The sequence below is a fragment of the Cherax quadricarinatus genome, chromosome 26, assembly GCF_038502225.1.
Source record: "Cherax quadricarinatus isolate ZL_2023a chromosome 26, ASM3850222v1, whole genome shotgun sequence".
In the NCBI taxonomy this organism is placed as follows: Eukaryota; Metazoa; Arthropoda; class Malacostraca; order Decapoda; family Parastacidae; genus Cherax; species Cherax quadricarinatus.
Window position 1 is genome coordinate 8,791,611 of NC_091317.1, and position 19,040 is coordinate 8,810,650.

A 19,040-nucleotide genomic window follows, 5' to 3' on the forward strand; every position below is an offset into this window, starting at 1 on the left:
TGAGTAGATCTATAACCCACTATGATAACATGAACGTAGATAAGTATGTTTATGGAGCAACTTGCAATGTGAACAGACTGACTGATGTTGTAGTGGCCAGGCTTAGGCTTGGTTACAAGTACTTCTGGCAGTTTGGGAGACACACAGATGATGATCAAACTAAATGTAAATTATGTGATCAGGCATATGGTCACTCTCTTGAACACTATGTGCTTAATTGTCCACTTATTGAGGAATACAGAGACAGACAGTATAATAACCTATGTGACATGTCAAGATATCTTATTAATGAAAATAAGATACCAGATATACTAAGCAAATTTCCTAAATTTGCTTGTAACAGATAAGTGAACTATAGATATGTAGATATAAATCCATATGTATTCCTGTTAACCCTTTGGGGCCTAGTTCCTAGGCCTTTTGTGTATCCATATGCTCTCGCGCTACTGTCCACAGGATGGATATGGGGTGCACAATAAACTAGCCACTTCGGTGGCAAAATCTAATCTAATTCAATGCTAAAGGTAATTGATTTGTGATCGCTTGTTCTGAGTTCCTCTGTAATTTCTAAATAATTAACAAGGGTTTCCTTGTTTGCCAAAACCAAGTCAAGCAGGTTATTTTCCCTTGTAGGCTCTGTCACAAACTGCCTCAAAAAACAATCCTGAACTACTTCTAAGAAGTCGTTTGATTCTAAATTCCCAGTCAAGAAATTCCAATCAATACGGCTAAAGTTAACGTCTCCTAGAATTACTGCGTTATCGTGCCTTGTGGCCTTAACAATTTTCTCCCATAGTAGTCTCCCTTGGTCCCTATCTAAGTTTAGGGAATGGTATATTTTACACTAAAATCAATTTTTCACGCCCCTCTGAAAATTCTATCCAGACAGACTCTGTATGTGTTACTTCAGACTTAATACCCGTTTTTATGCAACAGTTCAAGCGAACTCGGACATACAGTGCCACCCTACCCCCCCATCCCGATACTCTATCTACCTGGAACAATTTAAATCCCTGAATGTGACATTCTTGTTAACAACTCTATCAGACCCTAGTGCAATTGCAAGTACCATTTTATTTTGCATTTCATATTATAAGTTTATACCTAGTTGTACTTTAGCTCATTCTAGCTCAATACATAGACAACACCAAATTCATTATAATAGACCTTAGTGCAATTACAAGAGAGAATCTGGTGCCATTTGTAATTTGTTTTTTTCATAGTATTAGTTTATACCTAGTTGTACCTTAGCTCATTCTAGCACAACACATAGACAATATCAACTTCATTATGTTTATTAGTGACAATACTCTATATGACCAAAGTGATTTAGCTATATACTTGTCCAAACCTCCCACCACTACAGAAATCAGTATTAGAACTTGCCACATAATACAGGATATAAATAACCACTGTTTAAACCTAAAAGATGAATGATCACGTTGACCCTGATCTAAACCTTCATAATCAAACACACAATCAAAACTTACTGGAAAGTAACTGCCTTTATTACACAGCATCACAAGCCAGCACTATCCTGAACACTGCTCAAAGTCTATCAGTTCTTAGCTACAACATCAGGTCCTTAAGCAAACACTATGATGACCTCCTAGCACTCCTTGAGTCACTAAAGACACCCTTCTCCTGCATTATTCTTACTGAGACCTGGCTTAAGCAGGACACAATAGATATCTACCCACTACCAGCATACACAGCAATCCACAACTGGAGACCATACCAAGGTGGGGGTGGTACTGCAATCTATTACTCTAACCAACTATCTTGTATTAACACCAATTGCTTTATTGATGAATATGGGGAATAAATTTTTGGTAATTTTACTGTAAAAAACCTCACAATGCCTATAACAATCGGTACCATTTACCGGATACCCCACACAAACATCCCAAACTTCAGTGAGAATCTCAAGGCACTAATAACAAACAGACAAATGAAGAAGCACCACCTTCTCTTAGCTGGAGACTTCAATATCAACCTTGACCTACCAGATGATCAGACTGTAACTGATTTCATCAACAATATGAACAACACACATCTCATACCAACAATAACTAAACTAACCAGGCTGACTGAGACAAGTGCAACCATAATAGACCACATATGGACCAATATACTAGCCCCCCTTAAATCAGGGATAATCACAGACAGCACTGCTGACCACTACCCAACCTTCCTCTTAACAAACATTACTAAGCCACCACTCGAATACAACAAAGTTTCATTTAGACTCCATGACGAGGCCTCAATAAGGAATTTCACAGCAGACCTAGAGACTGTTGACTGGCCTACAGAATTCTCCAATGCCAATGGTAGTGACAATTGGACAGACATTTTTCTTAACAAAATACTTAGACTATACAACAAACATTGTCCTATAAAAACGAAACAGATCACGAATAAATGGCTTGGTTGCCCATGGCTAACCAGCAGCATTCTGAAATCCAGTGATAAGAAACACCAATATGAAAAGCAATATAGACAGGGCTTAATACACAAAGATATTCTTAAACACTATTCATCAGTTCTCACCAAAGTAATAAAAGCCAAACAACTGTACTACTCCAGCAGATTCACTGACACAAGAGGAGATATAAATAAGACCTGGAAAACATTTTCCCAGATTCTGGGGACCCACAAACTGAAAAAAAAACAAGAATATTGTTCTAACTAAACCTCATGAAACACCACTGCATCCCACTGATACAGCTAACAAGATAAACGACTTCTTCTCAAACATAGGATCTAATCTCGCCAGTAAAATCCCATGTACCAATGCCCGTGCCGGGGACTACCTAGATGGAAATTTCCCAAATTCCTTCTATCTTGTACCAACTGAGCCCACGGAAGTCACCGCGATCATAAAGTCACTTAAAAATAACTCGGGGAATCTGTCTCACGTCCCACCATTATTGTACAAGCGAGTGGCCCATGTCCTTTCGCATGCTATTACATTACTTTTTAACAAGTCACTAGAAACTAGCACTTTCTCGACACTACTCAAAACAGCAAGGGTTACACCAATACATAAAGGTGGTGACCCTACAGATGTAAACAACTATTGGCCAATATCAAACTTACCATTGCTATCCAAAATATTCGAGAAACTCGTGCACAGGAGCCTGTATTCATTTATAACGGCACAAAACGTACTCAACCCCTGCCAATTTGGATTCAGGAAAAATAAAAGCACTAATGATGCAATTCTAAAAATGCTAGACCTGCTTTACACAGCATTGGAACATAAGGAATATCTGCTAGGAATTTTTATTGACCTAAGAAAAGCGTTTGACACAGTTGACTACGGCATCCTACTCCACAAACTTGACCACTATGGTATAAGAGGCCATGCCTGGAGGTTACCTGGAGGTTATTCCGGGGATCAATGCCCCCGCGGCCCGGTCCATGGCCAGGCCTCCCGCTTGCGCTTACATATTTCAAATCCTACCTTTCTAATAGGTATCAGTATGTCACCATTAAAGACACAGCCTCATCAATATGGCCACTTGATACTGGAGTTCCGCAGGGAAGTGTCCTTGGACCCCTGCTCTTCCTCATTTACATCAATGATCTTCCAAACATATCCCAACGCCTGAAACCCATTCTCTTTGCTAACGACACGACTTATGTCATCTCCCACCCTAATCTTGCCACCCTCAACACCATTGTTAACGAGGAGCTGCTTAAAATATCGACTTGGATGACAGCCAATAAACTTACACTTAACACTGACAAAACCTACTATATTATGTTTGGTAGCAGAGCAGGTGTTGCGCAACTTAACATTAAGATCGACAACACTCTAATTGCCAGACATAATGAGGGCAAATTCCTTGGCATAAACCTCAACAACAACCTAAATTTCAGCACTCATATCCAACACATAACAAAAAAAGTATCCAAAACGGTGGGGATCCTCTCCAAGATACGATACTATGTGCCGCAAACTGCCCTTCTCACACTATACCATTCACTTATATATCCATACCTCACATATGCTATCTGTGCTTGGGGTTCAACTGCAGCAACACACCTAAAGCCAATAATAACCCAACAAAAAGCAGCAGTAAGAATAATCACTAAATCCCATCCCTGGCAACACCCCCCCCACTCTTCATAGATCTTAACTTACTCCCTGTTCAGAACATCCACACTTACTATAGCTACAGCAATCTATATCTACAGGACCTTAAATTCCAATATTAACCTTGACCTAAAACGTTTTCTTGATAGTTGTGACAGGATACACAGGCATAACACCAGACACAAACATCTCTATGACATTCCCCGTGTCCGACTAAACCTTTACAAAAATTCAATGCATTTCAAAGGACCTAAAATCTGGAACACCCTACCTGAAAACTCTAGAACTGCAGACACACTCATCACTTTCAAAACTACAGTTAGAAAACATCTTATCTCCCTGATACACCCCGACAACTAACTACATGATAACCACCTGGTGGTTCACAATTACACTCACTCGCCCACTGACTATAAACACAGAAATACTAATCTTAATCTTAAAATAATGAATCCTAACTAGTCATAAGTTTGCTTATGATACTCCAATATAGACACTTTGTATTGTGCTAAAACAAAACAATTCACATTGCTAAACTCACAAATTATAATGTAGTCACCTAGCTTTAATACCATAACCTGTAAGGATTTAATGTTAAGAATTAATCTAAGTCTGCCCAAAATGCCTAGCCATGCTAGGTGTCCTAGTGGCCCCCTCTGTAATTAGTATTTTATAACATGTAAACCACACAATATCCAAATCCTGTAAACCCCACATTGCAACCCTTATAGAGAATAAACTTGATTTGATTTGATTTGATTCTGCAGGAATGTCCCGACTTTTTGAATTAAACCAAGTCTCAGTTATGGCAAATACATCAATGTTACCTGCACTAGCAGATAATCTCAACTCATCCATCTCATTCCTAGCACTATGGGTATTAGCATAATGTATATTTAAAAAGCATCTTATCTCCCTAACACACTCCACTGTGAGCTAACTACATGAAAACCGCCTATACTATTACTCGTACCATGCACATATCCAAAACAAAACAGACTTACTCTCGATATCTGTGATTCCCCCTAATTTACATTGACACTCACCCAAATGACTGTAAACATAAAATTCTGAATATAGCTATTGCCTAATAAATCTTAAGCTAGTCATAAGTTTACTTGAGATATAGGAGCTTTAATATAAACTGTGTATCATGCCAAGGCAAAAACCATTCTCATTACTAAATTTACAAATTGTAATATTCTTAAATGCTTTGAACTACATACCTCACTATTGTAAATCTATTTAATCACTACAGTTACCCAGTTACCTGTCTGACTTTTTTGGGTTATCCTAGGTACTTTACACATATGATGCTATGTATGATAATCTATGTAACTATTTGTGTATATCTGAATAAACTTACTTACTAACTTTAATATCAGTATGCTCCATAACCTGTGTCAATATAGAGCAGGAATTAGTATTAGTCTGCCCGAAATGCCTAGGCATGCTAGTGGCCTTCTGTGTAATTCATATTTTAAAATATGTACACCACAAATTGTAATTAATATTCTATAATATGTAAACCCCACACTGTAATCTTTACAGAGAGACAAACATTTTAATTTCAATTGACATACCATGTTCACTGAGTTTAATCATTTCTAACAACTACCTTTAGATGCCATCATAAACAGAGGGAGAAGTAATGAATAATTCATGCAGAGAATTGTTAACAAAAGTGTTATGTATTAAGGGTGGTGACTGGCCCAACGCAGATTCATACACGTTTCCTCTGATGCTGGACCAGAGAAAACGTAATGTTTTCCCTCTGCCTGGCTAGCACATCTCCACAGCATATAAACACTGCATGTTTATATGCTATGTAACATGTTTCTTATATAATTTTGAAGAAAATATCATAGATGGATTAATGAAAATGTCTATATTAACCTAAAATAAGACATTTAATGTGCCCAAGAGCGATTATTATTACGTATTAGTATCACGAATGTATGAATGGCCCAGGCGGATGCGTATGGTACGGATGATTTTTGAGCGGAGGTATGAAACCCAGGGTAAAATTTTACCCAAAAAAGTGGTCGAAATCCGAATTGTACGATATTTGCACTGGACGAAATCTGGGGTTCCACTGTATAAATAACAAAAAAAGGCACAATACCGTGACTGGAACAATACACAAATAACCCGCACATAGAAGAGAGGAGCTTACAACAATGCTTCTGTCCAGCTTCGATCATTTACAAAGCCACACTAACAGGCCTATATATACTCCCTCCTCTCCTTCCTGTTAGTGAGACTTTGTAAATGGGTGAAGTCGGACCGAAACGTTGTCGTAAGCTCCTCTCTTCTATGTGCAGGTTATTTGTGTATTCCACTATATAATATGTTATGGTGCAAATGTGTCAAATTTCTCCTCACTATATAGCATTATACAGTGGCATCCCTAAACTATAATTTTACATTTTATTTTGTTACAGCTGAGAACAGATTTATACAATAACATTAAATTACATTCATGAGGGAGCACTAAATCAATGGGGGGTGGGGGGGCCATACAGAGCCTGGCAAAATGAGATGTATTCAGGTTTGATCCAAGGAGGGGAGTACAGGTCCAATTCCTTAGATCAAAAGCCCCTCACTGGCATCAAGGAACCTCCCTTGAGGTTATTGTGTAACATAAATTAGTAGAGCAATAAGCCTGACGAAACATACAAGTGCTGACCTATTTTGAGCTTTGCGCAAATCAGTGACGGCCATTCGCTCTTTCATCTTCAAAACTCGACGACCTCCACGTTTCTTCCCTGGGGCATCAATGGGTTGTGGCAGTGGTTTCACTGCTTTCACTGGTGGAGGCTCTTGTAATTTATCAAGCTTTTTCTCTACTTCTTCTCTAAGACGTAATCCTTCTGCCCCGGTGGAACTACCATGCATACTATCCACTCTTGCTGCCAAAGTTGCTTTAGCAGCGACAATACGAGCAGCTTTAGCACGGAGATCTGGAGGAGTTTCTTGAACAATATTACAATAATAAATGTAGCCAGTGTGAGGCAACATGGAGGTCTGGGCCATTCCAATCATAGTTTTCTTTTGCTTGCCAATTAAGAGAACATTGCTTGCTGGGAGTTTTGCAAGATTAGTGAGTCCACCAGCTACTCCCATTAACTTTGCTGCCGTTGATGCCCCAACAATGCAAGAAAGATTTGGTGCAATGAAACTCATTCTGCTCTCTACATACTCAAGAATTCTAATTTTAAATGCATTTAGATCTTGGGCCATTTTGCACGCTTCCTCGATGGCAGCGAGTTCTTCATCGGTGAGAAGTGTTCCCTGTGTGGTGGATGCTGTGACACTCACCACCATGATGGTCGCCTGGGTTAGAATCTGGGCCAATGCTTCACTGTTTTTCACCTTATCTACATCATTGCCCAATTCCCGGACTGCATTAAGATACTCCAATGGATTTACCACAAGTGACTCAAGTTCTGGAAATCTTTTTGCATATTTTTCCTTAACAAATTTGTGAATGGTTCCGATTTCATCGTCAATATCGACGTTAATGTTATTGGCTTCAACAATCAGCTTATACTCTGGGTCATTTTCAACAGGGCCCTGTAAATCTTCAGATTTTCGTGGCTTTGAAGCATATTTTTCAATATGTTGCTTAATGTTTTTGAGCTTGTCAGAGTCCCAGAGTGTAGCCACCTGACGTACTGACCTCAGTCTGGATTTAACAGGTAACGGCACCTTAAAGTCAACATCCATGGTGTCCCCACCACCGCTGCCTCCATTTTCAGTCTCTCTTTTTTGTAGCTCGTTGGCCAGCAGGTCATCCTCTTCTCCGTCCTCAAAATCGTTGAGAAGTTCATCTGCGAGAGACATTGTTGCTGCTGCTGTTTCTTGTTGGGTTTATAAAGGTCACTGGCGGCTTACGATGTATCGAGCCGGGCTTCCCAGAGTATGGAAAAGATATATTGGCCAAAACTGCCCGATTAAAGAAAAGGGATCAGGAGTTCCTTTGTAAATAGAAACAAAAATTAGAAGTTACCAAATAGACCAGGTTGAGCCCCTCATCAAGCATCAGGAGAGCTGGACGCCCATACTCACACCCAAATTCAGTAACCGGCTTTCCACCAAAACCGTTAAAGAATTATTCGCAAAGCTGAAAATGGATCTGGCTAAAATTCAAATTCAAATTCAAAGTTTATTCTCTATAAGGGACAAAAGAAGACAGGAGTTGCAGCCCAGCCACCGTGGAGAGAAGACGTCGTCGTTCCTGCTCTTCAGCTGAGCAACTCTGAACACTGTTGCTCGAGAATTTTCTTCGGTTATCCTGAGTAATTCTTCACCAGAGCTGAGAGGAGACTTGCTTGCAGTCACTTCGAGCCCCATCCCATCAAGAGGGTAAGGCGGTGACTTGCTTGCTTGTTCACCCCTCTCATCCCCATCCCCCCATCCTCCCCTCACCCAAACAACAACACTGGCCCACACACTTAACACACTACATACATTGCTATCCTTCTGACTGTTCTATCTTCTTCTTTTTCGGCAACTTCGCTTTGGCGAGTTAACACAAGGCATTTTGACCATCTGGTAGCCCGTATGGTTTTTTTAAAATCCAGCCGATCTTTGCCTTGGGCCCTTTCCCCTCACTACTCGAGGGTAGGCTATCTTAGGGGCTGACCTTCATAAGTCAGCTGAAATAGGATGTTAGGCTAACATTAAGGAAAGATACCTTTTTGTTAAGCAACTCCTCTGCCAGATGCTCCTTCCTAGGCATCATGGCGAGGATTCGTGTAAGATTACGCATTGATGGAAATCAAATGTCCATGAAAGAAATTCTCAAATGTATTTGCTCCAACTCAACTGTTGCTCCAGTGGATGTTTTTCAAACCCACGCTGGAGCAGTACTTCTCCTCTCTTCGGAAGAAGAGTTACTTCAACTACTAAAGCATGATGTCCTGGATAAACTGAAGACTTCTGGTGTTACCCCAGTTGCACCTGACAGCTATCAAGCTCAGAGGACTGTGTTTGTGGCCAGAATCAACAGTTTTATGAAACACAGCACTGTTAATGAAATTGTTGATGACATTAATACCGAGAATTCTGACCTTAGGGCTGTAGAAGCACATAAATTCTCGAATCCCAACAACAATAAGGTAACTTTAAAATTAATACTCGAGACACCTGAGGAGGCCAAACTTGTGTGTCAAAATGGCTTCAAATGTTTTGGCACCAGATGTACACCTGACCAAATTTCTCTGGAACGCTTTGTCAGTGTGACACAATGTTTCAAGTGTTATGCCTTTGGTCATAACAACAACAAATGCAGTACACAAGGGCAAATTTGTAGCATTTGCTCTGGCCAACATTCGTATCGTGATTGTACCAACAAAAATACACCTAAATGTGTCCTCTGTAATGGAAAACATCATGCTGTTTCTGCTATTTGTCCTGAAAGAAAAAAGGAAATGCAGAAAATTCTTGACGCCAAGAAACTATCCACTTCTAAGAAGACCACTCCCCAGGCACCGCCAACCATGTCCCAAACTTTCTTCCCAGCTCTGCCTGGATCAAGTGGGACTCCTCAGGTCTCTACCAATGGTTCCAATGTTTGGAATTCTGCCCCTCTTGGAGCGCCCCAATCTAACCCTCACTTACAACAGACACAACAACAAGGTTCAGTCGCATCTCATATGTCTCAGGTATCCACTGACGGGGATATAACGAGAGCACAACTAATGTACTTGATGGCCAAAGACATAGCAGGTGGTGACATTCAACTCTGCTCTCAGGTTTTAAATGATCTGTTAATGGCTAATGGGATCACTCCCATCACTATCCCTGAAAATGTGAAGGCTATTATGACCCAGCCTTCTCATAACAAGAAGTATGTACCATACTCTACATCTAAAAATAAGCCTAAGTCATCCCTGGCCCAGGGATCGCCCTCCTCGCAAACCCAGGTTGTCAGCTCCTCTCAACCCGATAAGTCAACACCTGAACATCAATGCCCCAGAAAGTGGTGCCTACTCTCCCGCTATTGTAGCTGATCCTGTTGCACAGGAACTTTCCCAAGGTAACTCACCTTGCCTATCTAATATTCCCTTGGAGCCTACACAGTCTCCCATTAACTCTCACGAGCCTCTGCTTCCTGAAACTGAGAATAGCACAACTCAGTTTTATGATGATGACTCTAACGATTCTAATGAGTCTGTTAATATTACTACCTCTAGTGAAGATGATGGCATTTTTAATACACAAGCATCCACGCAAAAGTTTCCTCCTCCCCTTGACGAGTCCAGCAGGGATAGTGAAGATACAACACATGACATTACTTGCAGGCGTTCAGAACGCAGTGTACGAGCGAAGAAAAAGAAATAATGGGGATTACAATTTTCCAACTTAATGGTCAACATTTGTTTAATAACCGTTACCTTCTTGAGGTTGAACTACATAACTACAATCCCGATGTTATACTTTTGAACAAGACAGCTGCAAGAGTTGATCAACATATTAAATTACGTGGATACTGTACTGTGGAGAAATCGAGAGGACCCTTTAGTGGTGTAGCCATCTTGGTTAAATTAGGATATACATTTAAAAATATTCATGTGGATGAAGATAACATTCTTGCAATAGAACTAACAACGTCGCATGGACAACTAGTGATAGGAACTGGATATTTTCCCCCGAGACAGCCATATATAGAGTCAATTCCTCTACATAGGATATTAAGCAGAAATATTCCAACAATTCTAGCTGGAGATTTTAATGCTCATCACCCTGCCCTCTTCAACTGTGGAGCTGGTATTCCACTGGGTGACTTAAAAGGAAAACAACTCTTTAATATTATGACAGCTAGAAACTTGTCATTTCAAGGCCCATTCTTCAAATCGTACATTGGACCTCATCCAGGAACACCAGATATAGTACTGACAAACAGAGACTGTGACATCTTTCACTGTCGTATATCTCCTGGTGGAAATGTAGGATCTGACCATATCCCTGTTATAATACAACTACAAACTTCTCCATTTCGAATACCTGTAACTCCTAAACCCAATCTTAACACCCTAGGATTTGACCCCTTCAGGGCATATCTGGGTGAGGATGAAATTGTGTCTTTGGAAAATCTACCTTCCAGTGCAATTGATGATGCAATCAGGTCCCTGCACAATCGAATAATTGAAGCTACCAATGCAAATTGCCAATTAGCTTCCACAAAGATATACCAACAATATAAACCTACTAGAGAAATTAGAGACACTTTAAGAAATTATCAAGCAGAATGTCGAAGGCATCTTCAAACGCGACAACCACCAGCAGCTACACTGCACCGATTAAGGCACGAATTAATTAACATGATTAGTCAACACAAACGAGACATATGGAAATTTCTAGTTCTTCAAGCTAATCAATATAAACGTGAACCAGCAAAATTTTGGAGTAAGATCCGACAACTTTTAGGGGGAAAGCACAAGGTTCCTAACTACCTAGTTCATACCTTCACTGATGAGGATGATGAAGATGTTGAAATTAAACTTGACGATCCACAGGACCAGGCTAATTTGATGGGTGATGTATGGGAGAAAATTCTCTCTCACAATAACAGTCGTCAATTTAATAATAATCATTATCAGTTAGTAAATGAATGGAGAGATGAGAACTTGGATGATCTACAACCACTACCTACCATCGATACTTCAACTCTTGAAGATACCCACCCGCTTACTAGACCTATTACATTACTAGAGATAAGTCAGGTTATTGGAAGAATGAGAAATAGAGCCCCTGGCCTCTCTGGAATAACAATGAAACAAATAAAGTACCTACCTAGAAATTGCAAACAGTCCTTGGTAAATATCTTTAATGCCATCTTGGCCTCAGGACATTTTCCAGTTGTTTTTAAGACTGCTAGGATGATCTTTCTTGCTAAGCCCAATAAAGACATCCACCAACCTGGGAACTATAGACCTATATCTTTACTTGAAGTCACTGGAAAAGTTCTTGAGAGTCATTTCCAACAGATTGAATTACTATATGGAGTTTAATCACTTGTTTACTGAAAAACAATTTGGCTTTAGAACACATAGAGGTACCAATCATGCAATAAATGTTATTTTTGACACTGTAGCAAATCTAAAACAGCAGGGCAATCTTGCCTTAATTGCCACCAGAGATGTTCATAAAGCTTTTGATAGCTTATGGCATGATGGCCTTATATACAAACTCATTGACCTACCAGACCATAACTGGACTTTTCTCAGAGTAATTTATAATTTCTTAACTCAAAGAAAACTCATTCCCACCTTTCATGGCAAGTCGACAGAACCTTTTATACCGACGGCTGGTGTCCCACAAGGTTCTTGTCTCAGTCCACTTCTGTTTAACATTTATGTGAATGACCTTCCTCAACCAGAGTTTAATGACACAATTGTGACACAGTTTGCAGATGATGTTATTCATGTCGTCTCATCAACTCCAGTAACAGGAAAATACAAGTATGAGAGAGTCATAGAAAAAATGAATATTGAACTTCGTCGAACATCTAATTGGGAGAAGAAATGGATAATTACGACTAATCCTGACAAGGTCCTTGTTAGCACGATAGGATGTTTTGCATCAACCATCGAAGATAAAGGGGGTATCTCCATCAGAGGTACACCTGTAGCCATTAGAAACCCTAACAAGATCTTGGGATATGAAATAGACAGGCTGCTCCACTCAACATCTCATGTAACTAAAAAGATCAACACAGCCAAAGCCGGTCTTAGCAGACTCTTTCGATTCAATCAAGCCCCTCAACATGTCAAAAAACATCTGTATAAAATGATAATAAGACCTATACTCGAATACCCTTGTGTCCCAATGTCATTAACAACAAAGACCAACATGCTACGGTTACAAAGGGTCCAGAATAGAGCTCTTCGCTTTACTACCGATACCAGGAGGAGAGACAGAGTTAAAATGGCAGATTTACACACACAAGATATTACTGCCATAAATGTACGCCTTGACACCCTAAAAAAGAAACAACTTTATACAATGCAAGAACTATACATGCCAGATAGAGAACATCCTATACAAGTGATAAATACCACCGATTACACCATCAATACTCCGCCTCACAGGACTCAAAGAATGACTCTCCCACAGAGGGTTCGTCGTTTTATTCATAAAGATGATTACCCTCGACCCATGATTTTGAGCAACTTACCTGATGAAGAAGATTGGATACCACCAGAATCCTTCTATGTATACTGAGAAAATCATCGCCCCCAATTAGGGAGACATCTTAAATAACTTTCTAATGTAAAATTATGCTATTCACTATGGTTGGACACCACCATTAAGAAGCTATTGTCACGAACTCATAAACTAGCCAGAAAATTATTGCCTTTCTTGTCGTATAAATATCCGTTGTGCAATCGCGAAAAAAAAAATTGCAACTTGTATAACTACTACCAATTCAGAGTCATGTACTTATATACCTATTATATCTATGTGACTCTGATGGGTTAGTATTATACCTCTTAAAAAATATCTTATCAATTCACATACACTTTTTAAATTACACCAAAGTGGTTGGGCCACTTACCTTTTATATCCTACCTCTCCCCCCCCTCCCACCCTTTTCCAATATTTCCATTCTTACCCATCCTTCTTCCTTACCCATCTTACCAAAGCTCTGGTCATCAGAACTCGAGAACTCTCTATAAGGATTACAATACTGAGTTTACAGAATTTGGTTATTGTGTGGTTTACATGTAGTAAAATAATGATTACAGAGTGTACCACTAGAACACCTAGCATGGCTAGGCATTTCGATGACTGGGGCCCCTTCTGTAATGTACCCAATGGGCAAAGTAGATGAGAACAAGTGTCTCAGAGAGAACGGGGAAAATTTGTCACTGATCTCAGGCGAGAGCAAGACGTTCACACTCGATGAAGACTGGCGCAGAATTCCCACTGCTGCAAACATTTAGTGGTGATGGTGGGGTTATTAAGGGCGACCAAAGTTTTCGCACTGCCGTAAGGCAATGAGAAAAATATGCTGCTCAAATATGTGAGGGAATTATATTCAGGTACACGCAAACACAGTTACATAGATTATCATGCATAACAACATGTGTGTGGAGAACCTCGGATAACCCAGAAAAGTCAGACAAAGTGACTTATTTCTCCGGAAAGAGAAACGGGAACAATAAGTTAGGATTCTAGCTAACAAAATTAGGGCGGCAGTTATAACCATCTCTGAATCTTGGTTGGATGATACGGTGACTGACGACGAGGTCAAAATAGAAGGTTACAATATAAAACACTTAGATAGGAACAGAAAGGGTGGTGGAGTATGTGCCTACATTAGAAATGACTTAGCTTACAACCCAAGACCTGATTTAAATAACAATAAACTGGAGATTCTATGGTTTGAAGTGCTGCTTCCCAAGACCAAACCCATCTTAGTAGGAACTAGTTACCGCCCTCCTACCCAGGACCAGTTCTTAGAAGACTTTTCCAGAGTCTTGTCCGGAGTTGAAAACAATTGCGAGACAATAATACTGGGCGACTTCAATATCTGTTTTCAGCAGCAAAATAACGGGCTATGCAAAAGGTATAAGCAAATTCTAGGATTAAATAGCTACACCCAACTAATTAATACACCAACCCGGATCACACAGTTCTCAGCCACCCTAACTGACCACATACTTTGCAACCGCGCTGAGAACATTAGTCAGTCAGGCGTCATTACCACAGGTCTTAGTGATCATTTCATCATTTACTGCACCGGGAAAATCACTAGGGATAGGATAGGCCTACACAGGACAATAAAAATAAGGTCAACTAGAAACTACAGTAAAGAAACACTGGTAAATAGGCTACACAATTGTGACTGGACAGAGATAACAAGTTGCACGGACATAAACGATGCCTGGGAAAAATTCAAAACAATGTTCACTACCATTCTTAATAATATTGCACCAGTTAAAGAGGTTAGGATTAAACGAAGAACTGAACCCTGGATGAATACTGAGATATTAGATAATATGAAATTCAGAGACCAGCTGCTAAAAAGATTTAAAGCAAACAGACAGGATATTGCAGCACTAAATGAATTCCAAAGGGTGAGGAACAGAGTACAGAGGCTTATAAAAGGAGCAAAGGCAAAGCACTATTGCTCAAAAATTGAAGAGTATAAGCATAACCCCAGAAAGCTCTGGCAACAACTAAAACAGTTGGGGTATAGCCATAAGCCAGTAGATAGGTCTAACATAGTACTCACTATCGATAATGAGGTATGCCACGAAACATCTAAGGTGGCAAATTGCTTTAATTCCTACTACACATCTGTTGCATCAACACTAGTAAGTAAACTACCAGCTGCATCAAATACCTTTAACACAGACTCTGATAAGTTTCAAACATACTATACCAATAAAGGGGTAACCCCAAACAGTTGTCAACTAGTAAGTGTATCTCATGACTTCATTCAAAAAGAACTAAGCAGGTTAAACCCAACTAAGAGCACAGGCCCTGATAACATCCCGTCTAAGTTCCTAAAAGATGGTGCTTCTGAACTGTCAATCCCTATTGCTCACATAATAAATCTATCAATAACCACTAATACCGTACCGGAGGGGTTCAAGGAGGCCAGAGTTACTCCTATCTTCAAGAAAAATAATAGGTCTGATGTAAGCAACTATAGACCTGTTAGTATACTCAGTATAATATCTAAAATTCTGGAGAGGGCGGTGTATTCTCAAGTAGTTAAGTACCTTAATGACAACAGCATTCTCCATAGCTATCAATCGGGCTTTAGAAGATCCTACTCAATCGATACCTCCCTTATTAATCTGATGGATTACCTGAGAACTGAAATGTCAAAAGGGAACCTCATAGGTATGGTAACCTTAGACCTGCAAAAGGCCTTCGATACTGTCAACCACAATATATTATGTAAGAAACTTCAAGCTATCGGTATAGGTTCTGTAGACTGGTTTAAGTCCTACCTTAGCAACAGGAGACAAATAGTCAAAATCAACAAAACGGAATCAGAACCCCTGCCGATAACATGTGGAATTCCCCAAGGTAGTATTCTGGGTCCCTTATTATTCTTATGTTATGTCAATGATATGCCTATCAGTGTCAAGTGCAAACTCCTACTGTATGCAGATGACAGTGCTCTGTTAGTGACAGGTAAAGACCCACAAGATATTGCTAATGTTTTAACACTGGAACTGGAGTCCTGCAGCAAATGGTTAGTAGACAACAAACTATCATTACACCTAGGGAAAACTGAAGCCATTCTCTTTGGAATGAAACAAACTGAGAAGGGTAAATAATTTTAATGTTCAGTGTAATGGGGAGTCCATCACTTTGGTTTCATCAGTAAAATATCTGGGAATCCCCTTTGACCCATGCATGTCAGGAGAATTGATAGGGAACAGTGTAGTAAAGAAAGCGAATGCCAGACTGAAGTTCCTGTATAGACAAGCACAGTGTCTACCTACTGAGGCTCGCAGGACCTTATGTCTAGCCCTTATACAATGCCATATGGATTACGCTTGCTCTTCATGGTACTCTGCCTTGACAAAAAAACTGAAAGAAAGACTGCAAATCACCCAGAACAAAATCGTAAGATTCATCCTGGGGCTGGGACCAAGAGAACATGTAGGCCAGGATGAATTACAGCAGTTGGATATGCTGAATGTTGAAGACAGAGTAAAACAACTGAAGCTAAATCATGTTTATAATATTGCTCACGAACAGTGTCCAGAATATCTTGCTGTCAATTTTGTCAAGGTTGGGAACCAAAGCAATCATAGTACTAGGGGGAGAGAGCACAACTTTGTAGTACCCACAGTCAGTGGCCAGGCGTCAAACACCTTTTATTGTACAGCAATAAAGGAATGGAACAGACTACCCGCACATGTCAAAGCCAGTCATAGCATGAACCAGTTCAAGAAGACTGCCAAAAAGTGTCTGATGAATTAGATTTTTAGATTTAGATTTTGCCACCGAAGTGGCTAGTTTATTGTGCACCCCATATCCATCCTGTGGACGGTAGCGCGAGAGCATATGGATACACAAAAGGCCTAGGAACTAGGCCCCAAAGGGTTAACAGGAATACATATGGATTTATATCTACATATCTATAGTTCACTTATCTGTTACAAGCAAATTTAGGAAATTTGCTTAGTATATCTGGTATCTTATTTTCATTAATAAGATATCTTGACATGTCACATAGGTTATTATACTGTCTGTCTCTGCATTGAATGAAGCTACAGAAAGAGAGGGGAATGATTTTCTATTTTTTAGCTAAAATACGTGTAAATTTTACTTTATTCCTAGTAATGACCCTCGTATTGTAGATAGTCTTAATGACCCTCGTGTAGTAGATAGTCTTTTTAGTATGATAATAAGATGTTATCTTCATTGTAGAATAATAAGAAAATATTATAACCTTTATATTATAATAATAAGGTAAAAGGACCCCAATGGAAATAAGTCACTCTGTCTGACTTTTTTGGGTTATCCTAGGTTCTCTACACATATGCTGCTATGTATGATAATTCTATGTAACTGTATTTGTGTATACCTGAATAAATTTACTTACTTACTTACTTAAGTTCCCAGTCAGGTTAGGTGGGATCTCTGGGAATAAGATAACAGGAAATTTACTAGTAGCTGCTAGGCCATTGCTAAGTGACTAACAGTGGTCAGTGGTTTCTTTAAAAAATTGTTGTGAAGTGTTAGTGTAGAGCGAACATGGCTGGCATTATTAGAGGGATACAGGCTGCCATAATTATTTTTCTCATTATCCTGCAGTTCTCTGAAGAAAAAAATCAGTCTACACATGTGGAAAATTGCATTTATCTGTATGTAACTCATTATGTACATAACAGTAAATAACAAAGATAATTATTATTTATCAATGTTAATAGACAAGTAGGAATTTGGGACACCTAGGTCGCAAAAAATGTCCCCCTTCGATACCTACCACTGTCATAACCACAAGTTGCTCTGGACCTATTAATTAAATGAAATATACATACACCAGGAATACTGGTAAATATATAAATTTGTGGACTGTATATTAAAAATAATAAATGGTTATATATATATACACAATTACATAACAGAAGGAAAATATATCTTAATATCACTCACCAATTTGACTGGAGATTAATGTATATTATACCCAGAAAACCTCACTGTCTAAATTTATGAAATTACTGGCCAGAATTAAACATAAACAGACTTATCTGAGGTTCCTGGAGCTGTGTTGTCCAGTCGTCTGATACCCAAATTATGCAGGAATGCACATCCAACAATTTTGCCTCCTATTTGAGAGGTGTCAGCCCAATTTTAACCTCTAGAGCACGAAAAATTCTTCCCATTCACTCTAACGTTCTGTTCAATTCAAAACCAACATGGCGAGCCTCTCTTCTTTTTTTTCGATAACATACTTTTTTTAAAAATACAATATAGGGCATCTATTTACCTATAAATTACTGTATTTCCGGAAAATATATGCAGTATTTTCCACACTGCGGCCGGAAGGAGTTCGTTGCTAAACGACTCAAATTGCTCATTTGATAATGGTGGAGGACCTGGGTACATATAGGATCTGGCATCCACACGGCGACATATTACACAAAATTTAATCACCCTTTTTACACTTTGCCATCCTTGTGGAATCCAGAAAGTTTCCCTAATACAATTTAAGGTATCTTGTACCCCACCATGCTTTACATTTTTATGGGCATTTAGAACAATCAAATTTGTTAGATGATGAGTTTTGGGCAGAAAGATAGGCTGTTTAGCATAATCACCCAATTCAGCATTTTGTAACCTACCTCTGCACCTAATTACACTGTTCTCTAAATACAGCCCCAATTTCTCTATTATGGAACCTTTCACAATTTTTCTTTCCATCATCAATTTAATCTCATTTCCATAAATTTCC

General features: G+C 39.3%; 1 protein-coding gene across 1 annotated transcript in view; it reads right to left on the bottom strand.

Annotated features, from left to right (window-relative positions):
- The window catches only part of Prp31 (pre-mRNA processing factor 31), a 28,254-nt gene extending 20,255 nt beyond the window's left edge, over nucleotides 1-7,999 (bottom strand). The window contains exon 1 of the mRNA XM_070088774.1: nucleotides 6,792-7,999. Within this exon, the coding sequence (XP_069944875.1) occupies nucleotides 6,792-7,948 (1,157 nt within the window). The 5' untranslated portion in view covers nucleotides 7,949-7,999. The remainder of the gene's footprint in view (nucleotides 1-6,791) is intronic.
- Nucleotides 8,000-19,040: the final 11,041 nt, after the last annotated feature.